General features: G+C 47.0%; 1 protein-coding gene across 5 annotated transcripts in view; it reads left to right on the forward strand.

Annotated features, from left to right (window-relative positions):
- The window catches only part of PIK3R1 (phosphoinositide-3-kinase regulatory subunit 1), an 81,742-nt gene that overhangs the window by 40,973 nt on the left and 14,613 nt on the right, over positions 1-26,156 (forward strand). For all 5 annotated transcript variants that reach the window (XM_041764817.1, XM_041764816.1, XM_041764820.1 and 2 more), the window contains exons 3-7: positions 14,460-14,552; positions 14,987-15,061; positions 20,044-20,175; positions 20,989-21,190; positions 21,401-21,480. In XM_041764817.1, the coding sequence (XP_041620751.1) occupies positions 14,460-14,552; positions 14,987-15,061; positions 20,044-20,175; positions 20,989-21,190; positions 21,401-21,480 (582 nt within the window). The remainder of the gene's footprint in view (positions 1-14,459; positions 14,553-14,986; positions 15,062-20,043; positions 20,176-20,988; positions 21,191-21,400; positions 21,481-26,156) is intronic.

Raw genomic sequence — 26,156 nt, forward strand, 5'->3', positions numbered from 1 at the left:
AAATTAGTCTTTCTTTTTTAGCTGTTCAACACAGGCAGTGTGGACACACTATACAGACCACGCACTTCCTCCTGAGAGCGAATTTCCTGGGTTTCGTCGTCAAGTAGCACCTTATACCGAGTTGTGACCTGCATAGTCAAGTGCTAAAACCATTAAAATTGACACCTTGAAAGCCATGTTAACTTGATAAACTCTCAAAATGTCAAGTGTCTGATAAGGGCAGGCTCTTGTAAACCTCTCCTTTGAAACTCAGGCATGGTGACCCCCGCTACCTTCACACACGGCCCTCTCCCAGTAAGAGCCCACAGGTCTGGAGGGCGACACTGTCAATCTACGTTCCTCTTGCCTTTCCTAAATAGTAATATTGGATTTGGGTGCCTTTTCGCTTTGTATACTGTTATCATATAATCTGAGCTGGGAACTGCTTTCCACTTCTGGTTTCTGCCACTCATAAAAAAAACATTTCACATTTGAGGAAAACAATAACCAGCTTTGACTTTTTAAAGGAAAGAGTTTTTCTTCCAGGTCCAAAAGGGAAGCAGAAATTTGAGCTGTGAAAGCCTTTTTTTTTTTTTTTTTTTTTTTTTTTAAAAAAAAAGAAGCATCAGTTAGGAGTTGGGTTTAAGCCTTACATTCCACATACTAGGAAAAGAATCAAGTTGTAGGACCCGGGAGCAAGCAGCACGGGTACCTACCTGTTAGAAGAGCGACGGTATTTAACAGAACAAGATGCCCTGAGATTGCTCCAACCTTGCCTGCCGCCTTTGGAAGTGCCCAGCCTGCACCTAATAGTGTCACCAACACAGCTGAGCAAAAATGTTTTCCACTTTTTTTTTTTTCTTTAAATGAGTGGATTCATTAAATTGCATGGTTTGGAAAGAGGGCTGCATCCAAGACCTTGAATTGGAAGATGCGGGCCTTTAAAAAGTAGCACAGCATGGGAGCATCTTACCAGGGAGAAAGCACCCTCGCTTGGGCTCTCCTCCTGCCTAGACTGCTCCGTAGACCTCCCTCCCTCCACCCGGCTGTGTTTGTCTGTCTTGTAGCCAGTGTCAGACATGTGATCATTCGTGTAATCTTAGAAATGACACGATGGGGGCTCGTGTTGTCAAGACGTGAACCTAAGCCGACCTTGGACCGTCTCCCTTAATAGCTGGACTGTGGCAGCCTTTCCCTGATAATGGCACTTTTGTCAGCTGTGGTCAGCAGACTGCCACACAGGGTTGGGGGAGGCGACGGCTGTGTCTTCTGGAGCGGCGCTGCCCTAGTGCCATCCCCAGTCACGTGTCGCAGGCACACTGAGCCGTGAAAGTGCGGCCAGCCCCGAACGGAGATGTGCTGGGAGCGTAAAACAAGAAATAAAGGACAGAAAATAGCCCATTAGTAACTTTTATATCGATTCTATGTTGAGATAATATTTTGGATAAATAGGGTTAAGCGACAGATTACATTTTCTCCTGTTTGTTGGTGCTGGTAATGGGGCTACTAGAAAATTTTAAATTACGTGTATGGTTTATACTTGAACGCTACCATTCCAGGGTATTAAAAGTCCTTCTGTCTCCCGAATTTCTGGAATATGTTCTACTTGGTGACTGTTTCTGTAAATTCTGTTCGGCATCTTTTCATATGTATCTGTGTCCTTTCTTCCAAAGTAAATGATCATCTGGTAGGACGCAGGACTGTGGAGATGGTTGGTATCACAGTATGGTTTTCAAAGATTTTGGGGTGTTTGGTGGCCACCACGACTGGCAAGTTCTTCCCTCGCTGGGTAGGCAGAGGTCAGATAAGCTCAGCGTCTTGCACAACGTCGTAGAATCAGAAGAAGACAGTAGAGAAATGGGCCGGTGCGGAGCAGAGTGGCTGTTCTTGATCTGGACAGCTCTTTCTTTGTTTCTATCTTGGTTGTCTGGCTCTAGGCGGTCCCAGTTGCCAGGGTGGTGGGCTGGGCTGTACCCCACACCCCCCCCCCCAAAAGATGCAGTCTTTAAGGAAACCAGATGCCCTAAGGGAATCTGTGAGCCAACACTCTATGGTAAAGAAGGATCTCGAGGGGTGGGGGGTGGGGGTGGGGAGGGACCTTTATGTCTCAACAAGATGACCTCTGTCGGGGAAGTCCTGGCCCCGGGTGAGCCTGGACTAATCACCTGCCATCTCTGAGCCACTCACGCTCTGTAACATGGAGATGCTGATGCAACCTGCCCCCACAGGGGGATGATTTCATTAAAGCAGCTTAGTGCCTGGCGCATTCTCCTTGCACCATAGTAAGCGTTAGCGCCTCGGTACCGAGAGCCTCAGATGTGACGGGCAGCCCTGGCTGTGTCATTTCTGCCCCTGTTGGGCTGGGGATGGTTTCCTACGGTGGTCTCCGAATGCCTGAGGGGATGCCAAGAGCCCTGGGAGGAAGCGGATCCACTGCAGAGACCCGGGTTCGGGTTGCAGAGCGCCCACCTCGGAGTACCGCTATCCTGACGAACCCCTGGGCCTGCTTGGCCAGGGCCGTGTGTGCTCCCCGAGCGAGCTGGTTTTGCGGGGACGCCCCCTTCTCCCCCGGAGCCCCGCGTGTGTTGGTCAGAAATCGCAAGATGCCAAGCGGGGCTGCGTTTACACGCACCTGCTCAGGGGAAGTGCGTACCTGTGGCCCCGGGGGTCCAAGGTGCAGGCGGATGTGGCCCTGCCAGACACGGATCAAGTGACCTCGCTGTCCTCTGCCCTCCTGCCTTCCCCGTACCCAGTGAGACGGATGTCCTTGATGGAGCTATTGGCGGGACTCCTGGGAAGGAGCAGGTGCCTGGAGCCGCATCCAGGTCAGCGAGTGTCAGCCCCTCCCACCTTGCTTCCCTTGGCCTGCCTCTTAGGTGGCCCTGTCCCGGTCTCGGTCGCGACTTAGGACAAGTAGGAAGCGGCCTCCAGTTCGAGCCACACACCGGGAGGAGGATGTTGGAGAAATGTTCTCCTTCTCTTGAGTGTGGTGATCACCCGACAAAGTCAAAGTTTGGATCTGATGCGCAGAGAGGAGCTCCAAAGAGATTCCCGGTCCCTCATTGGAAATTGTATAGGTTGAGGTCGCCCGATGAAACGGAATTAAATTTTTCCATTTTTTCCCGCATTCTTTTCATTCATTTAATCAGTTTGCTCCCCACCCCACCCCCCCTTACTTGAAGTAACTTTTTGCCTGCCACTGACAGGGTGCCTCCCTGTGACTTGGGTCAGCTGTGCCGTGCAACAAGGTAATGGCTAAAGAGAATAGGGTTATTTGGGGGGTAATTCATCTTGAGATGTAATTCAGTGGTTTTATGTTGGCTCTGTGATTCCCTCAACTTTAACGTTCCAGTTAGAACTTTTAAGATCTAGAAATTAGTTTAGAATTACTTAGCTAAACCTTATCACTTTACTGATATGTGGGTTGGGGGCGTGTATTAAATGTTTTCTTCAAAGTTCCCAATTCCCAACCTATTACTGAGCCTTCTAGAACTCATGCCCTCACCTGTTGCACAGTAGCTTTTCAATCGTTTTTTTTTGGTGTCATCCAGTTACAAGCATAGGTAAGGTGTTTAATAGTTTTTTTTTCTTTTTTTTTTTTTTTTTAAGTAGAAGTCACAGAGACGATGCAATATGTTACAAAGCCCTTCCTAGTTTCTTCAGTAGTTTACATACCGTGGCCCCCAAAAGAGTAAAACGAGTTTGTGGCTTCAGTAGGATAATGCAAAAAGTGACCAACAGGGGGAAACCTAGTACATCCTTTTGGAATTAATTCACTTAACTTCTAACCCCTTTGAAAAAAAAAAAAAATTACCCAAGCTCCTGTTGAAGCCAGCAAAAAACATCTGTTGTTTTATTTATAGCTTCAATTTCTAAGAAGCATATTCTATAGTAGATGAAAAAGAAGTTGACAGCTCATAATTCAGAGAGTCACTGAGGCCTAATCTGATAGAACAAAATGTACAAAACTCGCCCCCTCCTGGGGTTCAGGCCCTATCGCTTCCCTTTCCCCCGGAGACAGAAGTGGTGCAGGAGAGAGAGCCCAGGTCGTCAGAGTCGGTCGTGAGGACAGAGGTGGCCCTGAGGCAGGAAGGCAGAGAGGAGCCCCTCAGGGTGGGTGATGGCTTCTCCCTCCAGGGTGTCCCCCAGGGGCACCTCCTCCTGCCCAGCATCACACTCATTTCCATTCTGGTTAAACCCACGTCTTCCATCTGGGAGCTTTCAGCAGTATGACATCTTCTAACTGTCACAGTGTGTTTTCTCTCAAGAACCCCAAGTTGTTGATCAGAATGGCTGATGGAACAGTTCCGTTTCTGGGTCCAGCTTCATCTTTTTGACTTCACTCCTTTTCTTTGAACAGGTCGCCCTAGCTGGTTGGACATAGCTGCTTTCCCCCTGCTGACTTGTAAGCAGTTGCAAAATACATCCACTCCTCAGATAGCAGCCGTCGATGTGTTTCTTTTTTTTCGTTTTAGCTTCTTTCTATGGCGTAGTACTATGTATCAACCTGGGGTGGTTTTTGTTTGTTTTTTGTTTTGTTTTTTGAGAATTTAGTGATGGTGGTCCAGCTGCTGCCCAAATTGACCCTTCTAAAATAGTGACCCTTAAAAGGGAAATTGCATCTGGTGTAGAAGTCCATGAATTTCTGTACCTGAGAGGTGAGTAATCTGCTCAGTTCACTGGTGATCGTTAGTATATCATGAGCTAGGGAAACTCATTAGCCCCCCAGAATTCATAACATTTACCAAAAGTAGTGAAAGCATACTGCTCCATTTTTAAGTTTTTTAATCTAAATCCTTACAAAATTATTAAGGATTGTGTTTATTTTATCTTAAAATTGCTAACAGTTGCTTTATTATAAGTGGATAGTTTCGTGTATCAGTGATTTTTTTTAAAGATTTTTTTTTTTTTAAATCTGACTACACATTTTCTTACATGATTTTTTTCTGCAGTAGCTGAATAGGGAATTTTCTGTTCATTATTTTCTGGCCCCTTGTCTTTTTTGCTTTGTTTTTGTTTTCTTCCCAATACCATAGACAGGTAATCCTTTTCCTTTTCTCTCCCTCTCTGATCATAAGCACTTTAAGTCCTTTCCTGTACCTATCAAGTGTATCTTACTAAGATTTCATTTTGGGATCCGTTGAAATAGAAGTTACAACATACATGCATTTGTCAATTATTTGCCGGGCTCTTTCTCCACCTGATGATTAACCAGAATCGTCCATCTGTACCTTGCTGAAAGTGATAAGCTAGCCAGCTATATTTAGCTGAGTGAAACCCATTACATCCTTGGGGAAGAATGCGCTTAGTTTAGCCTTATGAGAAAATATTTAATAAATGCCGTCCTCAAAATATTTAGCCTGGCCGAGTGGGCTGGCAGGGGTTCAGTTCTGATAAAGCAGAGGTGATGGCGAGAAGCTGGCCCACCAGCCCAAGCTCACACTGAACAAATGCCCCTCTTGTCATTAAGGGTTGTCACTGTGGGTGCCTCTTCTTGCCTATCCATTTCGATCCTTATCCTCTTCTCATGGCTTTGTGACCCCCCCCCCCCCCCCCCCGCCAAATGGAGTCCTACAGTGCATCTCCCTGAGGAGGCACCCGAGTTTCAGGGAGGGTTTACTGCTGCACAGCATTAGCTACTGTGCCTAACTCTTCTCAACCTCAGTTTCCTTAGCTGTAAAATGGAGGCAGTCACAGTACTTCACAAGATTGCACAGATTAAATGAGATAAAACCCTGAGCACAGTTCTAGTGCTAAGTGTTAAGTACACGAGAGGTCTCAGTTATAGGTAGAAGCAGCAGCAGTAGTAGTGTGGGTACTCGTGGTCCTGGTGGCGGTAGTATTTCCTATTCCTCTCCTCCTGGTGGGACGTAAACATCTGAGTCCCCTTGAAATGAGACCAGGTGGGAGGAGCTTCGTTGGGAGGTCAGGGGAACTGAGTGCTAATCCTCAGCCCGAACTTGACCGTGGGACGTTAGCAGGTGCTGACCCGTGTGATCCCTGTCCCCACGCGCCACAGTACGCAGGTGCACAGGGCCGCAGTGCCTCTGCTGCTAATGTCTCTCTTTCGATATCTAATTAGGTATGATATCAGATCTGATTAGATTTCATAGCCATCCCCCTCCCTCCCCGGGTCAGTCCCACCATCTGTGGGACACCTGTTTAGATGCTGGGCTCCTGGGAGCTGGTGGAGGCCCTGAAGCTCAGGACATCTCGGCGACAGGTATGAAGTGGGACGGTTAGCCACTGGGATTCCCTCTCCCACAGCGATCTGGGGGTTCCTCCATCCTTGCTACTCAAAGTGTGTTCCAGGGACCAGCAGCGGGGGCTTCATGTGGGAGCTTGTGGGCTATGCGGAGCCCTGTGGCCCCCCCAGATCCGAATCAAGTGATTCACAAGCACGATGAAGTGTAGGAAGCCCTGCCTTTGTGAATATTCTGACACATCTGGAAGGTTAAATTTCCTAAGTCCCTATAGAATTCGTATCTGACACTGATTTTGTTCTAGACTTGGCTGTTTCTTTGGGTGTAGCGAATCGATGTTCGGTCACCTTGGGCTGCTGTGACAAAATACGGTAGACCGAGTGGCCAAAACAACAGACACTTGCTTGTTCATCCCAGTTCAGGCAGTGGCTGGACGTCCGGGGTCCGGGACAGCTTGGTTGGGTTCTCGCGAGGGCCCTTCCCTGGCTTGCACGCCGTTGTGGCCTCTCTTCCTGCTCTCACATGGCCATCACGATGGCCCCGCTCTTGTGACCTCAGTTAAACTTAATTCCCTCTCCGAAGTCCCCTCCTCGGCTACGGCCAGGCTGGTAGTTAAAGCTCCGTCGTCGTCGTGGGGCTGGGGGAGAGGGCGGCCGAGGCAGCCCGGTCGGGAGCAGCTGCTTTCTGCCGCCCACTTTGAGATGCTTCACGAAAAGTAAGACGGATTGATGGATTGATCGGTAATGAAACATGACACATGTTGCTTGTGGGCACTCACTGTACAATTCTTTCAACTTTTTGGTGTATTTTAAAATGTCAGAGAGCAAGCCCCAGCTCTCTGCATAGTTATTAGAATGGAATCTGAGGTTCTTTCCTCTGATTTCCATCCAGGCTTTGTTAAGAGGCTGGTCCCACTCTGCTGGGCCAATCTGCCTCTTGGGCAGCTCCTCCCTCTTCTGGCACTTGCTCCTTGGTCCTGCAGCGCGTCCTGCTTTCTCTCAAGTTCGGTGAGGGTCCCGCTTAGATCAAGATGCTCCTTTCAGGTCTCCCATTTCAAACCGGTGATCTCTTAACGGGTTCTCTCTTCTGTGCTCTTTTCTGATCAGAGGATCATTAATTCTTGAGAGATGGGGGGGCCTCTCGGGTTACATCGGAAGACCCTGCTTTATGAATTTGAAACATTTTTAACATTTATATTTTTATGCGTTTGACTGAAATCTGTGGTCAGATACCAATGGGAGAGAAGCGAGTGGCTCTGCAGCTTCACCTGGAGGCCCTGCCTCCCTCTTGTTGCTGGAGGGGCTCTCGGTGCTTTCTGTTTAGGGCATTAATTACCTGCATTAAGAAATACCTTACGGTGAGGGAGAAGGTGCTGCCTTGCTTATCTGGGGGGAGCGCGGGAACTGGCGTTAGTCCGGGTAGCCGTATTGAGCAGGCCAGAAGGCACCCCAGGCTCCCCACGGGTGGGATCAAGCATCAGGTATCTGAGTGTTGTGCAACACCATTATCATAGCTCCCCTGTAAATTAGGGAGATTTGGCAGCAAGTTCTGGCAAAGTAGGTTTCTTTCCTTACTGGGACTGATTTGTAGGCTCCCAGGGGTTGGGGGGGGGGGTAGGGGGAGAAACAGGTACAAGCTGAACTTTGGGACACTGTTTACAAGCCTCGCAACCTTGACCACATGACTTAATTTCTGCAAGGCTCAACTTCCTCGCCTTTGGAGGCGGGATAATAAGGGCTGCTAGGAATAAAGAAATGAAAGCCTGCGTGGGTGTGGGGCTGTGACTCCCAGTGGACGTTCAGGGGTATCCAGGCCACACGTGGTCCAGCACCCATCCACGGTGCTGCATCCTATGATTTCCCTTCCCCCTTTCCCTCTTGGCGGCTGCTCAGCCACGCTTCCTGTGAAATCTTCCTAAGCCAGTGGGCCCACTTCCCCCAAAGTCCCAGAGACTCACCTGTAAGTGACACCCTGGGGTGTGAAGAGGGGAGTCTCTTTCTTCTCACTTACCTCCTGCCCAAATATTTTAATGTTTGCTGTACACCATCAGTTGTCGTCTTGGACTGAGACTCCAGTTTGGGTGGCAACACTCGTGATTCATGGGGCTAGCCTGGCAAAGAGGAAGTCTGATCTTGCTTTCAGTGATCTTTCAGCCCTGAGGTTCTAGCTAAGGCCATCGTCCAAAGCAAAGCTGTAATGTCTGCTTCTGTTTAATAAGATCTCTGCCTGCTGTCTGTGTCCTATACTAGGCTGTGGTCTAGAAACAAAACTAAATGGGCAGAGATCTCAGATCCCTTTCATTTGTTTTTAAGCTGTGGAGCAGAAGGGATAAGTGGGAAAAGATAAAGATATTAAAGACTAATTAGTTTAGGGCGTCTGAAGAGATTTGCAAACTTCCTATTTAAATCTGTTGACAGGTCTTTTCATTCCCTCTGACGACTTATCTCTGAAAATAATGTAGTTATGGCTGAAGATTTCTTTCCACGTAGATGTGACTCCTTTTTATTTTTTCCTCCCATACTTTTTTTTTTTTTCCTCCTCCCTCCTGAAAAAACAGTCCTTGTTTCTACTACGTTGGATATCATTCCAGCTCCGTTTTTCTTTTACGGTCAGAAAACTCAAGGATAATAACTCAAATACTTGATAGGGGAACAAGGGCAATATATTGAAAATAATGTGATATTTTAGGTAGGACTTCTGAAAAGATCATTCTGTTCATGTAAATGAAATAATCTTTTAAAAAACATTGAAAATTCTTTTTGTCTCGTTTATAATACTTTCTGGTCTTAAAAGTTGCCATCACAATTAAAAATCTATAATAGTGTAAAAGATTACATCAATAAGTCTAAATTCATAACAGCTACCCATTAGTTTGTGCATTCTGCGTACTGGACACTGTGCCTGCCATGTTTATCTGTATAATTCATTCAGTCCTTACTGCGTTCATAATTATTCCCATTTTACAGATGAAGAAGCTGAGGTTCAAGTTAATTAACACGTCCAAGAAATAGACTCAGTAAGTAGGGAAACCAAGATTAAATCCCCGGTCTCGTTGGCTCTAAACCACGTGTGCTTTTAATAATTGCACTACTGCTGATTGAACAGGTGTGTTTCAAAGCAAAGGAAACCATACTGGCTTTTGGCTTTGTTTTAGTTTTTTAGCTATACTGTCTCAGCCAGCGTGTGTTGGCATTGTGCCAGTAGAAACTTAAAAAGCTTAAATGTCAGGATATTAACCATTATGGACATAAGGCATGAGCGTGCTTATACAATTTATTTCAGAAAAGCTTTGGGATTCGTTATATTTTTTTGCCCACCAGAATGTATATTTTTCATTTGAAATAACGAGAGAGGTTGTTTTCAGAGAGAAATAAAATTTTGATTCGGCAACAGTTAATCGACAAACATCTTGATTTAATATTGACCCACGCCTTGCACATACACTTTCTTTTCTGTGTATTTGTATGACATTTTAAAAGGTAAGTGGCAGTTTTTCATGTACTTCCAAGCTACTTCCATCAGTAATGAAATACTCGGCTTGGGCAGTCTCTGGAGTCCCAGAATTTCAGCTTAAACTTTCCATTCGTCCCTGCCAGGCACTGACTCTGAAATATCTTTTTTTATAGAGACCGCCTCCAAAAGGTGCAGCTGTGTGCTGGTTTCATCTTGCATTTTGTAGCGGCGTTGGCACCATTTAACGTGAGGAATGCCACTGTCTCCCACACACCACTGGTGCCCAAGGACTGTTCAGGCCTGTCCATGTTCGTGGTTTGGGAAGGGTCTGAGTTTGGCGAGAAAGCTCTCCTGTTCCATGTGATTGGTTGTCACCAGGGTTAAGGTAGAAAAATAGAACTAATGGAAAAGGCAGCGTCTTGATGTGTCATCAAAAATTCTTTCTACAGTCGGGGACACCTAATTCATTGGTGTTCCTATCAGTGTTGAAGGCTGGTTCCTCTTGGGAAACAGTCTGTGTCTTGGCTCGGTTACTTCTAGAGCCTTCTGCTGTTCTTTCTTCTTTCTCCTTAAGTAATACTGATTTCTTTTGGTGAAAACTGATCCCACTAAGTCAAAAACTTAGTGTTGGACTCTAGCGGGGGAATCTGCGTACTCATCCAGGTTCTTAAGGATGGACTTGGCTCCCCAGACTTGCATCCTGGCTGCAGCAGGCTTCAGAGCCAAAAAGCATTCCTCATTCAGGTATAAAAATTTGTCTGGAAGATGAAACCCAGTAACAATTTATAGATAAACATCATGAAGGTCACACTGTATCATTTTGTGTTTTCTTTGATAGTGACCATATATGATCTGTATTGTTTTTTTTTTTTAGTTCCATTATGCCTTAGTTTATTGAAGTATACGATGTGGTGCTTTATCAGGGACCTTTCAAAGAACGACTTGCCAAATTTGGTAGTGCCTGGCAATTGTCATTTCCTGCTGGGATGTCTTAAAACAGCATGTAATGGAAAAGGAAACACTGACCTTGCATACTTAATAAAATTAGAGGAATAGTTGATTTTAGGATTGTTGAAATAATTAGTATTTTGCCTTGAGATACTTTTTAGATTTTTGATGTCGATTGATCCTGCAGCCTGAAGTAGAACATGTGAACTTTAAAAGACTTGGGTAGGGCTTCGTGTTCCCTTATGTTTAAATATTTGAAAGGGGAAATGGACTGAATCACAGATTTTGTACTAGGGAATAGGAAATCCCTGAATTGTTATTCAAAAAATAAGGTTATAAAATTTCTCTTTTAAAACTTCCATTGCAAAACCTGAATCAGCTGTAATGATTCAGATGTTTGAATAATAGGTTGTTTTTTGTTTTTTGTTTTTGTTTTTTTTTAATAATAGTTTATGTCAACATTAACTCTGTGGGAAATCCGCTAGACATGTTACAAGAAGAGTACCTGTACCCTCTCTATGTACATCTAGCTTTGTCCTTGAGATTCTGGTGTCTCTTTGAGAAAAGTTCTAGTGTTGCCCTAGGTAGGTACCTGGTGGTTATCACAGTGCTTTTCAAACACTAGATGTGACCATTTATTTTTTTATTTTTTATTTTTAGAGAGAGAGAGAACAGGGTGGGAGGACGCAGAAGGAAGGAGAGAGAGGGAGAATCCCAAGTAGGCCCCACACCTGATGGCAGAGCCTGAGGCAGGGCTCGATCTCACAACCCCGAGATCATGACCCGAGCCAGTCAAGTTGGACCCTTAACCTCCTGAGCCCCCCCCAGTTGGACGCTTCACCGTCTCTTGATGTAACAGTTTTTGAGTGAAACACATGAGATTTTGTAGCTCAGGATACTGAAGGTAAACTACCAATTTTTTTTCCCCCAAGGAAACCTAGAAAAGTCTAACATAAGAAGATTTGACTTTTTTTTTTTCCTTTTTTCTTCTTCAAGCCAAAGGGAATACATAGAGAAGATGGAAACCCTGTTCTATATAGTAGCTGCCAGCCCAGTTCTAAAACAACTGCTGGGTGCATATTTCAATTGCAATTAGATGAAATCTTTAATTATCAGTTAATTTAACTTTCAAATTTGCCTGCAGAAATGATGGTGTTGATAAGATTCTGGGAGGAGATAAACCTTTTATTAAGTAATTCCATTTTCAGTTGCCAACTTTAAAGATTTTTTTTTTTTAATTAAAAAAAAATGGCCTGAGTAAAATTTATGAGGGTGGGGACAGGGGGACGGGGCATGTGTGGCCATGTGGGATTGTGTATTTACTAGTTAATCTTCACCTTTTTGTATCTAGGGCTGTGCTCACTAAGACCTGTAAGTTTGAGAAGCCTAAAGAGAGACACTACTGTGGATTCCAAACTAGTATTTTCTCCACACCGTTTCTCTAGCCTTGTTTTCCTCTTGCCTATGCTGATAGGACGATGCATATCAGTTTGTTCAGTGCAGAAGGCATTTTGCAGGGAGGACATTTTTGTGAGCTGATAATCTTCTGAGGCCAGAGGAAATAGTTTATAGTTTATCAGAGGAAATGAAACGGTATATGCTCTTTTCACCTCACAGTGTAGCCTGATTTTACAAGGCTTTTAATGAAAAAGAGTAAATGAAACTTGTGAGACATCTGGTATTTTCAGTGCTTTTCAGCTGTGCTCACATTATAACGTCTAGAGATGTGGGGCATGTCATTACTGACTTTCTTACCGTGATCGCATGTCCTAAGACGTAGTACTAACCCAAACTACATCACTAGCTCCATGCCTGGGCCTCCTGATGGTGGGGGGGTGGGGGGTGAGGGGGGTGGTCAGACCCGGGAACCTGTCTTCCCAGCAAGTTCTTCAGGTGATCATAGGCTTGGGCAGGTGCGGGAGACACGGGAGAGATGTCACTCCCACTCAGCTCTGCACCTAGTGACCATCTAGAAAGTCAGTGGCCCGGCTGTCCCTCCCTTATGAAGTCAGTAATGTGTTCAAGTGATGGTGCCGCTGGACAGTAATGTGTTCAAGTGATGGTGCCGCTGCAACGGACTTTTCATGCCCTGAGTTCAGATCTCGATGAGCTCTGTGTCCAGATGCTCTGTCCCCAGGGATGGCTTTATGGTGGGGTCTTAGTAGCCCAGAGCCAACTCGGGAATCTTTGGTTTGGTCTTGACAAAAACCTGTCCTTGCTCAGGCCATGGGGCTTTGCTCTCTCATACTGTGGCCACTAGCACCCGTGGCTGTTTCAGCTGAAAAAAATGCAGTTCATCAGTTGTGGTGTCTACAGGTTCAAGCACTCCCAGCCACATGCGACTAGTTGGCCGGCCACTGCTTTTTTGGATAGCACAGCCAATAACGCATCTCTGTCATCACAGAAGGTTTTACTGGATGGTGCGGCTGTGGGATTTTCTTTCTCAAGCTAGCTCTCTTCCGTTTATCCTGGGTATTTGAGCGGCCAGTTGAGTTAGGTGGCCGGATTCCATGTGCCTGTCTCTCCCAGGGTGCACTGCGGTCCAGAAGGCTCTTAGACCACAGGGTTTAGGGTCTGTAAAATGGCGCAAATCATACTTAATTCTCTGAGGTTGACTGCATCAGGAATTTCATCTGTGATGGGCTTCATTAAAGATCTGCTTAACCCATTAAAGATCTGCTTAACTGTATGAGTCATCATAATCCCACCACTAAGATCTCACTGAAAATTATATTTAACCTTTCTTAAATTATACAAATATAAATTATGTAAGTTTAATTTATAAATGTAATTATATTTATATAAATAAATATAAATTATATGTTGCCTATTTATTCCTAGGTAAGATTGCACAGTGATGAACCATAAGTGTCAAAAAGTTACGTATTGGTGGCTAATGTAAAGGCTGCACCTGTAGGTATTTTCATGTAGACTGTCCTTTAGGTGTAGTTTGGAGTTTGAGAAAAATGAGGTGAATATATTTAGCTCCCTCTTCTGGTGTATTATGAGATGGATATTTTTACTTCAAGTGGTTTTGTGTATTTTGGGAGCGACGCCGCAGTTATAAATGTGATGTTGAGGGCCGTTGTTAGTGTGCCGTCCAGTTCGTTTCTTCTCGTACCACTCCGATTGGTGAAACACGGAGCTGTCGCCTGCAAAAACCAGTCGGTGAAAGCATCACATGTTCTTAAGCTACCGACTGACCAGAATGTACCGACTGACCAGAATGTCAGCCAACGAAGGCTCGGGTGGCGGGGGTACACAGGGGCTTGATTTGAACGTTAACGGGGCCAGTGATCATTTGCAAGTGCCCTGCGTCTAAATATTTTAAAGTTATAAATCACGTGAACAGACTGTTCGGTCAAATCTGTTTCATCCTCCTACCTGGGCGGTTACTCCTTCATAGTGAATTTAATCTCGGTTTCTTGGGTCCCACGTTCTGCCCCAGAGGGTGGTGATGTGGGGAGAGTAGCCCACTTCCCCAGCCTCCGGCACATCCGAATTCAGTCCCACCCCGAGCCCCGCACATCCAGCCTGGGCCCAGGGCCCAGCCCCTGGGAGGCCTGCCCTGGGGAGGACGGAGCTGGGGAGGAGGCTTGAGAGGCCAGTCAGGCAGGGAAGTCCTGGATTCCAGCTAAGTGTTCTGAGTGTGTCCCCGGAGAGAGGTGGGCCTGTCGTCTGGGCCCCCGTCCTTGAAACTTGCAGGGAGAGGCCCCACGGGAAGAGGGCCCCAGCACCGTGCTCTTGCTCAGACCTAAGTTCACTAGTGTCACAGCTCAACTGTTTTGCATCTCACTTCTTCCTGTTGCCTGATGCATTCGATCACCCCAATCGAATAACCGAATAACCTAACCGTAGGATTCTGTTTGTTTGCAGCCTTGGCCCTTCCGGATCTTGCAGAGCAGTTTGCCCCTCCCGACATCGCTCCGCCTCTGCTGGTGAAGCTCCTGGAAGCCATTGAAAAGAAAGGTAATCAGCGGTCAAGGGGCTCCGTTAATGTGTCATTGAGTCTTATTCCGGGGCTGTCGCAGTTTGCCTCTGTCTGGCGGGTGTCCATTAAATCCGCTACTTGCGAGCCAGACACACAAGCTCTCTGTCGCCACGTAGTGCAGAAATAACCTTGGTCCGATTTCTGACTCCACGGTAACATGTACTTACTGTATGGAAACTATTAAATGCTCCATAATTTAATAAATACAATTAACTTGCTCCTTCGTGGCCAGATGGCTTTGCCAAAATCATTGACATGCCAGCTAAGATTAATAGTAGGGGTTCACTTCCAAGAATACTTGGTACACATCTAGAGTAGATATGGGATGGAAACTGGAATGTCTTTCTGGCAGCAGGCTCACAGGTTCTCCAGAGAGCTGTGTTTTGCATGCTCAGTCTGTTTTGTGTCTTAGGTCTGGAATGTTCAACTCTATACAGGACACCGAGCTCCAGCAACCCGGCTGAGTTACGACAGCTCCTTGATTGTGGTGAGTGTCGGGGCGCTAGAAAGACAAACGGGAAACACAGTCCTTACCTTTGGGTGTCAGATAAAGCGCAGAGTTCTAAGTTGGAGGGAGCTCAGAAATCACGCACGGTTCCCTCTGCCCAACTAGGGTGATAGGGCAAGCCGGCACTGATCTTCGATGTCCGCGTCCTGGGTCGGGGTGTGTGTGCACGCCTGCCTGCAGGCATGTGGCCTGTCCTCATAGCCAAGAGCCTCTGGGCCCCGCAGGACTTGCAGAAGAGAGAAGCGCCCCCTTTGGGATTTCTCTGGCTCTGCCTACCGACCATCTTTCTCTGACTGTAGTTGGCTACGTCGGATTCATCTGGATCAGCTTAAAAAATATTTATGAGTCCGTGTCATTTAACAAATGTCTCTTCTGACCTTTTCCATTTTCCTCTCCTTTGTAACATTTTTTCGCTCTTCCTTTTGTGGTCATTTGCTCTCTCGTGCCATGTTTATAGGAGGTAACATCATGGGCCTGTTGCATTTGGTGGTGTGCTGGTAAACCCAGCTCTCAGGGATGCAGGGGGACCATGGTTTGTAGCAATTGGCCACTTCCACGGAGTGAATATGCCCACCTCGGCCAGTCTCAGGCTGCCACTGTGTCATCGCTGAACCCCAACGTGGAAAGCATTGAGCGCAGGTGGCCCCTAAGAATAGGCCAGCTCCAGCACACCATTGGGTAAATGACACCGATTAATGCACCCAAGTGGTGGCTTCATTATTTGTTCCTTCTCTTTGCCAAATGGAATAAGACCACCCATGTGAATAAATTCCCTGGCCATCGTGCCAGCAAGTATTATCTTCTGTATTAACTTGCAGGATCTTTCAGGTTCTTCATTCTCCCCTAGAATTTTTTTTTAGAAAGATAATTTCCAAAAAAAAAAAGATAATTTTCCACCTCACATTATTTTAGTTGAATTTGGATGTTGGAAACCGAAAGAACGAAACCAAATTTGGGAAGAGGCTCTTTTTGCAGGGACTATGCTCATGTGAAGAACGTAGTGGATGAAAATGTGAAGTTGGGGCAGCTCATGACAATTTCTAGAAAAGATGTTCTGGGAAAAAAAAAAAGATCCTATCTCTGTCTGTAAATAGTTTCACCTGAATTGCACCACCCAAGTGTTTGAAGTTTGAAAAAAAAAAAAAAAAAAGGTTTCAAACTTTCATTTTTATTTTGTGCATGGAAACCAGCCTCACACATGTGCAGGGCATGTGCCTTGGTGGCTGTATCTCCTGCCTTAACAGCTGGAGTAGGTCAGTAGGAGCTGACTGGCAGAGAATTCTAGGTGGAACACTTGTCCATTACTTCTCACAGCCTCACCAGAGTGGTAAGGAAACAGTGAATTTTGTCCTTAGTTGCAATTGAGATACATGTTTTGGTCAAAAAATTGGTCACAGGAAGTGTGTAGACATCAGAGACCAGTGACACGGGAGTTATTTGAGAAATCGTGGTTAAGCTTTTAAATGTGACTGAATACAAATGATGCACTTCAGCTGTAGAAAACATCTTCGCATCACCTCTGAGATGGAATAACTAACCAAAAATCACGTCAGCAATGTATTTTGACAGACAGTTTTTCTTTGCCACTGGAGATCAAAACCCACCCAGAGAAAGCTGGTTTCACCTGGATTCTGTGTGATTCAAGTAGAATTTTGTGAGAAGAAAAAAGGGTAAACATCTAAATTTAGGAGTGGAGACTTTATAGCTTGAGGATCTTTCAGTCCATAAAAGTATTGTCATACCTTGGAGGAAGCATAAGTCCTACTTTAGGAAAAAAAAAAAAAAGAGAGAGAAAAGAAGTCATGGCTTTTAACCAACCTTGTAAGTTAGCAGTGTCAGGAAGGGGTAGATGTAGAGGACAACACCCACCTTTATTAGCACCCTACTATTTTGTTTCGTCTCCATATTACCCCTGTGATAGCCATATTTGTCACTGCTGATGGCAAAGCTGGGACTTGCATCCAAATTGGTCTCATTCCAAAAGTCCTTATTCTTTTTTTTTTTTCCATTGTATTGACCTAAAGTGAATTATTCTTTTGTCATTCTCATTTGAATTTTCTTCTGATTTATTTTATTTTATTTTATTATTTTATTTATTTTTTATTTTTATTTTTGTTGGTGGCTCTTACCCAGAAGCAGGCATTTTCTTTAAAAGTTCTCATTACAAGAAAGAGAAATTCTGTAGCTCTGGTGGTAGGGGTCAGTTGGACTGGCTGGTGATTGTAACATGACCAAAGACCAGATCGTGTTGTTAGGGTCATATATAGGGTTATAGGTCAGCTCTACCTCATTTTTAAGAGGCTTTTCTAAGAGCACACCTGTCCTCTACTCACTAGATGCCAGTAGCTTGGTTCCTAAACTGTAACAGTCAGAAATGTCCCCAGACATGGAGAGTGGGGTGTGGGGTGTGGGGGTGGGGCGGGGCACTAGACTTGAAAACCTCCACTGAGAACTTAGGTAGAGGTCAGCCGGGAGGCACCCCCTGCCTTTGGGAGGACGGGCGGGGGCTGGAGGGCTTGCTGGTCTCCCCGTCTTGAGCTCGTCTTGAGCTCGCTCAGAGTGTAAACTCCTCCCCCTGGGACCGAAAGGCGGTGCAGGTCTCGCCCAGCTAACCTAAGGCCTCAGGTAACAGACGTCCTTGGCTCTTGGAGGAGCTCACTAGGGAGGCTGTGACGCAGAGGAGGGCGCGTCCAGAACAAGTCAGGAACTCCAAGGAGCTTCAGAAGTTACCTTGGGAGAACTAAAAACCAGTGTGCCGTGTCACCAACGCTCGTGGATTTTGGATTTGTCGCGAAGGGGGCTTATCCCAAGACTTGAAATAAGATGATTTTCTTCAAAGGCGTGAAGCTCTTTGCCTCACGCCCCTTGAGAAGGGGCTGGGGCGAGTCCCATCCCCTGAGGACCCTGACAGCTCAGTCCGCGAGCATTAGGCCGGTGGCCTGCGCGCGGGGCCCGAGGGAGCCGCCCGGGCCCTGGGGACCCCCCCCCCCCCCCCCCCGCTAGTGGAGCGAGCCAGCCCGGCGCCGGCGCGGAGGGGGCAGCGGGGGACGGCCTGCGGAACGTCGGGCATCTTCATGTTTTTTACCATCACCAGGCGGTCCTCTCACCGTCCTTACGATGGAAAAAAATTAGGTAATATTCCTTGGGCAGCGCGACCTAGTGAGTGAAGCCTCCAGGGCCTGAAGGGCCCGGGCTGGGGGCCGTGGCACGTCCCTTGGCGGCGCACACAGCTCGGCTGCGCAGGCGCAGCGGGCCGGGGGCGGCGTCACTTCTGACGGGGCCTCTGGGCCCGGACCTGCCCCCGCCTGGCAGCCTCGCACCTCGCACGTGTGGCGTCTGCGGTTGCCGCTCGCGTGCTCCCCCCCCCCCACTCTGCTCAGTTTAATCATTCCTTCCCCCAGCTCATCAATGCACGTGCTCTACCACACGCACTCTCCTCAGCTTTCCTGGGGGCCTGGGCTCCCTCACGCGGCCCCCCCGCCGGGGTCCCTCACACGACAGCGCCCGGGGTCCCTCCTCAAGGCCCCCAGTGCCCCAGAGGCCTCCCCCGCCGTGGGGCTCCCGCGGCCCTTCCGGCCCCAGCACCTCTTTCTGGGGCCACTGGGCTTTCTCCTACCCGGGCGCGGAGGGCGCGGAGAGCACGGCTCGGGTTGGTGCCGCCCCGAGGCGAGACTGTCCGACCTCTTTTCCCGCTGGAGGCTTTCCTGGACAGATGGGCTCATCCTGTCATTTTTTCCCCCAAAGATCTTTATGTATTTATTTGACACCGAAAGTGGAAGCGCAAGCAGGGGAACAGCCGCTGAGGGAGAGGGAGAAGCAGGCTCCCCGAGCGCACCCAGGCCCTGAGACCATGACCTGAGCCGGAGGCAGACACAACCACTGAGCCCCCGGCACCCCTTGTCCCCCCTTCTGGGCTCGTTCATTGCCACAGATGAGATGAGCTGTATCCTCATCAGAAGACCCTGTCAGCTTTGGGGGCCTCAACGTTCTAAGAATGTTAAAAATATTCTTCTGGCTATTTTTGAGATGGAAGGGTAAATCCCACGTATCTTACGTCTGTTCCTTCGCTCTGTTGAGCTAAATACCATGAACTCTGAGGTGCAGCATTTAGCAACGCAGAACTTAGGCAATCTCTGGATTTGTGGCCCCTGCATTCCTGTTGGGGTTTTCTGGAAGCTTTACTGATTAGCCATCCCTGGACAGAGGCCTTCGCAGGGCACACCCACCCTCCAGAAGGCCTGGAAATCCTGGGGGGCCACTGTAGGTTGCCAGGGCTGCCATGACCACATGCCACAGCCTGGGCGGCTTCGAACACAAACCTGTCTTCTCACTGTCCTTGAGCCTGGACGTCCCAGATCACGGCAGCTTTGATTTCCTGCGAGGCCTCTCTCCTTGGCTCACGATGGCCACCCTCTCACCGCGTCCTCGCGAGGCATTCCCTCCGTGCTTCTGTTCCTGGGGTCCCTGCGTGCGTCCATGTTGCCTCTTCTTACGAGGACACCAGCCAAGTTGGATCAGAGCCCGACCCTAAAGGCCTCATTTTAACCGAACCACCTGTATCAAGGCCCTTTTCTTGAAATACATTTATCTTCGGAGACCATGGGAGTTAGGGCCTCACCCTATGACTTGCAGGGGGACACAGTGCAGCTCCTAACGGGGCAATTTTTTGGTTTTTATTGTTGCCCCCACAGTCTGGGAACGTGCCTCTGGCATCATGGGCAGGAGCCATCACACTCAATGCTCAGCACTTGAGGGACAGACTTCCACAAAGAAGAATTGTTCTATTTGCAGTGCCAGGAACAACCGCTGTGAGAAGCACTGCTGATAAATACTCGAGAGTTTTATAGCTGTCCTTGCACTGCTGCCTTTCGTGTGTCACATTTAAGTCAGATGTTCAGAAAAATTAGCCCAACCGATATGTACGACATCTGAAATGCCTTTTTTAAATGTTTCTGTCGCAGATGCCGCCTCCACGGACTTGGAGATGATCGATGTGCAAGTCTTGGGAGACGCTTTCAAACGCTATCTTATGGACTTACCGAATCCTGTCATTCCAGTAGCCGTTTACAATGAGATGATTTATTTAGCCCAAGGTTTGTCTTCTGAGAACCTCAAAGAGCATGTATTGGGATGCGGGGGTGCGTGTAAACTCTAGTAAATCCTGCATAGGAAGAGTCACGTTCTAGGAGATCTTAGTGGGAACGGGCCCCCTCCTGGCACCCTCCCTCCCCAGTAGCGCCGGTTCGCCCCCTTACCAGGGCATCTGGAACAAGACCCAGGTCCTCGTTGGCTGAGGAGGACTGTCCACAGGTTGAGATGGCTAATTGTTGACCTTTTATCAGCATTAACAGAGTTCACTACGTCACTGAAGGCCACCGTGTTCCAAGTGCCATCTTTGGATTCAGGGGAACCAGGGACCCGGACCCATGGGCCGGGGTGGTTCTCCTCATTTTCCTCGAGTGGCCATTACAAGATGTGTTGAGGGAAGAGGACTCTTAGGCTTAGGAGCTTATTGCTCAGTTAAATGCTTTGGGGACAGGAAACTGTGGTTCGCAACCTTCAAAGTTAGAACGAGTGATGCTTATCTGATGCTCCTCCAAATCAGCCAATCACACTCGAAGCTGCTCAATAGAGGGCAGATCTCAGCCAGCACACCCTGATCCTCTTGCGGTTTTTTTTAACACACAAGAGTTTCTTGCATTTCCATTTGACTTGAGATTTCTCCTTGCTCACAACGCCTTTTCTAATGAGAAGAGCAAATGTACTGTCCATTGCATCTGATGACTTGATTTAAAAGGGCTCGTTCTGCAGCTAGAAGAACAGAAATGTTCTGGGTGTTTGGTCACTGACATCTAGGAACAATCTCATCTTCCTTTTTTCTTTTCTTTTTTTTAAAAACTCTGTAGAAGTGCAAAGCTCTGAAGAATATATCCAGCTGTTGAAGAAGCTCATTAGGGCACCTAACATACCTCATCAGTATTGGCTTACGCTTCAGTATTTGCTCAAACATTTCTTCAAGCTCTCGCAAACCTCCAGCAAGAATCTTCTGAGTGCAAGAGTACTCTCTGAACTCTTCAGCCCTCTGCTTTTCCGATTCCCAGCAGCCAGGTAAGGTAAAAGGAGAGGAGCATTGCATTTTTGGGTGATGGGGGTGGTCCAAACCTGATGGGTCATTAAACTTATTCTAAGGACACTCGCTCACAGATGCATGTACACCTTTATGCCCGACAGACACACTGACTTGAGTGTGTATAAGTGAATGTGAGTTTGTTGTTTAGGAGAGAGGTTTCTAATAAAACTCTTCTCTCCTTTCTGTAGCTCTGAGAATACTGAACACCTCATAAAAGTTATAGAAATCTTAATCTCAACGGAGTGGAATGAACGACAGCCTGCACCAGGTAATGCCTTCTGAACTGTTAAAATTCTCGTGGTTCTTTTTTTTTCCTTTAGAATGGTAGCTTTAGACCTTCTCTGGAGTAACATGAGTTTCTTCTCAGACTCGAGATCCATAAGGTGTTGCCTTGCAATTTACAGAAAAGGGGGGCTGAGCGGTAGTATATACGGTCAACAGCACCTGCGTTTCAGTATCCGTGGGTTTTAGGTGATCTTAGTTTTAGGTGAGAGTTGTTGGGAGACCTCGCCCTGTCCCTCAGTTTTGATGCTTCCAGTTGTTGCATGAATTATGGAGCTCATTTTAGTTGTTGACGTTCTTGTTTTTCTTTCTAATACTTATAAAGTAGGGGATTTATAATTACTATATAATCTGAAGTATTTTGGAATGTGTTTTTTGGAAGCAGGTATGCTGAGAAATGTCTTTCAAAATAAACATTTTCAATAATGCAAGCAGTATGAGACCGGGGTGTTCGCTGCAGCAAGTTGGAGCAGGCAAGACACTTCTTTGAAAGCAGCTTGGCATTCAATTAGCCATTTAACAAAGCAGGAAATGTAGACCATGTTAGCAGTGGGTTTAATTTAAACTGACATATTTTTTCTTCTACTGTGGAAAGTCTCAACAAACCCCACTCTGCTGTATACTTGTTAAAAGTTAGCCACCAGAAGCTGGTCATTGAGATGAATGATCAGGGCCCAGTAAGTGAAGTTCAAGTTTCAGGACCAGTAGAGAATGTGACTTGTGGTCTTAATTTATGCCTAGAATTAAAGTAAAACATCATGAATTCACTCTTTATTATAGGTAACTCATGCAAACTACCCAGCTTCTCCCTGTATAAATGGGCATGGGGACCCACGAATGTGCGTGCGGCCACGGGGAATTAAGTCATGCCTTTGTAGGTGCCTCACAGCCTGGCGTGGGGGTTTGCAGCCTGATGGGGCAGACTGAGAGGGATGGGCCTTGGGCTTAGAACCCACCCGTGTGCACAGCAGGATGGGATAGGTATTTGGAAGGGCTCCTGCGGCCAGGCCCAGAATATGGTATCTGGAGGTAAGAGAGGCTGCAGAAACAGTACGTGAGGGCACATGTGGTATGTTCCAGATGTTCCAGGTCCCAGCCAGCAGCATGTGCATGGTCAGGGGGGCTACTCTGAACTGTAGGAGAATGGCAGCAGACACATCCGTCACCAGTGGCCTAGGGCTTTAGTCCAGGGGCGCCCAAAAGGTTTCATCTCATGCGACTCCTCGTTAATGGATTTGGGGACTCTGTGTTGGGGTTCAGAGGCTGCCTTTGGGCTCAATAGGAGAGATTCAGTGGTAGGTCACAAGTACCCTGTGCTGAGGGGACAGGGGGCGGGTGTGAAACATGACAGCTTTCGTGACTGCCCCTCTCCCTCAGCCCAGCCCAAACACCTGGATGGGGAAAGAGGCTGAGTAACAACAAAACAGGACCCTGGGCCAGAGGGCGGAGCCCTGCCTTCCACTTCCTTGTGGTGCGTGCGGTCTGTCTCAGGGACCGGGGACAGCTGAGTCCTGCTTGCAGTGAAGCGCTGAGGGTGGTCCCGGTCTCCTCAGAGCCCCCACCCTTCAGGAGATGGGGACACATGGAAGCTTAAAAGCCAGCCTGAGTTTGGTAGATACCCACCGGTGGGAATCCGTGTTGGAGTTTAATCAGTCTGACTGGTGAAAACTGGTTAAACGTCCTCATCAGTTTCACTCTAATTCCACCAAAAAAACAAAACAAAACAAAACTTTATTTTATTTATTTATTTATTTATTTATTTATTTATTTATTTGAATTTATCCATTTTCGCTATGGACACTTAAGACTGCCTGCTAGGTCACAGACCCTGCTGCATTCCTCTGCCAAGAAACCAGTGTGCCAGTTTCCAAGGTGGGTTAATCCCCCATTGGCCGGGGTGAGTGGTAAACAATGCACTGAATGTTTACTGCTCCCCGTTTATGCAGCCTCTTCAGGAAAATTGCATCTGAGTAATCTCGAAACCCCAGGTTGAGCCATTTTTCCCTTTGTGCGGCATCTCTTAGCTATTCTGAAGAATGTATAGGCTCTTTGGGAGCCAAGAGATACTTCAGGGTATGTCTGACTTGTAGGAATGGATGGAGGCCCTCGTCCTGAACACCTTTGTATTCAGGAACAGATTCACACAAGTGATCGGCAGGACACGCCCTTGGGTAGAGAGATGATTCCTTAGGCCTGGTAGGAATCTGACATCTTCCTAGACTCCTCCGTCATTGCCCAGCATGTGCTGTTCCCAGAGCATCTCCAGTGGACGCTCACCCATCCTTCATTGGCAGCAACTTTTTGTCGTGAATAGAAACGAGTACTTGCATGATTTGGGGGAAAGAGAGGGAAGCAAGGCTATTACGGGATAGACGGACATCTTTGGTAGCTTTTAACCTGCTAGAACTATGAAATGATAGGCAAAACTGACGATGTTTGAGGCGATGTGTCCATGCATTTATGTGAGACCATTAGCACACAGAATCTTAAGTATTAGGTGGTAGGAGGGTGTCTAACTATGAAGAGAATTGTAGAGATGTGGTGGGTGACACGGAGGATGATTGAGTAGATGGAAAAGGCTCGGAGGGAAAAAAATGGGACTTGAAATGGGCTTTGAGGAATTGGTACAGTTTGAAGAGGGAGAGAGGAAACTATTTCACTTCAAGGAGTTCCAAAGGCTTAGTAAGAACACATTGCAGAGTACAAAAAGGATGGCTTGCTACACTAGATGTTAAGGAGTAAATGTTTTAAATGAAGAGTATCATAAAAGGCATCATTTTTTAGTTGAAAGCTTTGTCCCGCTCTTCCTTTGCTCCTAAGGAGACAGAAGGGCCCCCAGAAGTTGAGAGCATCCCCTGGTGCTGACCAAGCAGTGTGAGCCAGAACCGGGTCACCTGTGCTGCAGCTGCTGCCTGGGGTTTGGGGGGGAACCTTCATGAGCAGTGGGGCCGCATGTCATGTCTGTTCCAAAGTCCTCTGAAGTTTCCAGTACAAGCCACATGCGGTGAAGAACCCCAGGGCAGTTTTTACAGAATCACCCCACAGAGTCTCCAGTCGATCTAGGTTTGGATCAGCTCTTGCTACTTATTTATTTCCTGAGTTCCTAGCAAGTAACTCAGCCTTTCCAAACTGTGTTCTAATCTGGGAAATAGAAATAATGCCTCTCCCCGGGATGGGTGTGAGATTTGAAGGAGGTGATAAGTACTGCACCTCAGGACCCACAGCCCATATCTACTATCTCTCAACTCTGGGTTTTGACCCACCTTCCAGAGGGGGCCCCCTTCTGCAGCTCCCAGCACCTCGCTGCCGTCGGGCCCTTCTCGCCCCTGAGCCCATGCTGCCAGCCAGCCAGCCCAGCTGGGCCTCTAGGCGCCTGCGCGGGTTTCCCTGCTAATCTGCAAAAGACACACTCACTGAGCAGGTGCTGCTCCGTGGGTGCATTGCCTGGAGGGAGCAAGGTTCCTTACTGAGTATCATGCCCTTTCCCCTGTGTGTGGCCTGGTGGGTGGAGGCACCTGGGTTTCAGTAGCAGCTCCCCCGGCCACGTGCTTCTGTGCAGTGCACAGAATGCTCAACCACACAGAGCAGCGCATAGCAGTGCCGTTGACTTCATCTCACAGGTAGGTCGTGTCCCTGCCCGAGGTAACAGTGATCATGCCATTCAGTAGGTTTATGCCCTTAAGTAAGACCTGGTTCTCTTAAACTTAGCTTATTCTTTAGTTTTTCCTGTTATTTTCTGCTCAGCTACGTCGTTCCTCAAGGACACAGGCTGCTTCTCCCATTGAGCTCCTCCTAGCAGTGAGCGAAAGCAAAAGATAACAATCATCCAAATGAATTTTTGAAATTTCTTTGACAAACTAACCAACTTTCAAAGAACTTTGGCACACCCACTCATTTAAAGCATCCAGCAACCCATGAAGCAAGCATCTCCCCTCTGTGGAGGGAAACTAACGTTTGAAAGGTTAAACACAGTCCCGAGGTTCTCAGAACTTGGACAGGTCTGCTGTTCCCTTTGTTACAGAAAGTCTTAAAAATACCGAAAGCTGAACAGCAGGTTTTCTTGAATCATTAGGTGTTCTGTTTACCCTACTGATACTCAGGTAGCTAAAGCAGATTTCTATAGGGCAGCTAAGGTAAAAACAGACCATTTAACACAGGCTGGCTCTGAATGAAACCCATTCTAAGTGTATTTACATATTTCAGATTTCATGGATATATTCAGAAATATTAATGCAGCATAATTGAAGTCTAATATTGCACCCTCAAGCCCAGAGTGGAAAATAAATGACTCTTTCTCCCTCCTGCCCTTCTACACCTGTCAGAGTTAATGTTTAACCACTGGCGCATTGCAAAACATTCATCCTGAAGAGCCCGATTCATAAATCTTGTTTTAAATGCTCTGGGCTTGGTTTTCAACCAGGACTAAAGCAAGCACTAAGGTAGAGGGAAATGACTTTCAAAGAGTTTTACTTTTCTCTGATTTATTTTTTATTGGGTTTAAAATGTAGTCTGACATTAGAGGGTTGTTTCAAAGGTGAGAAATGAAACCTTGAAAAAATGCATATATTTAGATGGATAAGAATAAACAAAGAGGCAGGCCATACTGGGTTATAAAGAAAAATAGGAAGTTTTATTGGTGCTCTGATAAAGAAATGTATTTCA

This window comes from Vulpes lagopus, chromosome 8 (assembly GCF_018345385.1).
Source record: "Vulpes lagopus strain Blue_001 chromosome 8, ASM1834538v1, whole genome shotgun sequence".
NCBI classification, from domain to species: Eukaryota; Metazoa; Chordata; class Mammalia; order Carnivora; family Canidae; genus Vulpes; species Vulpes lagopus.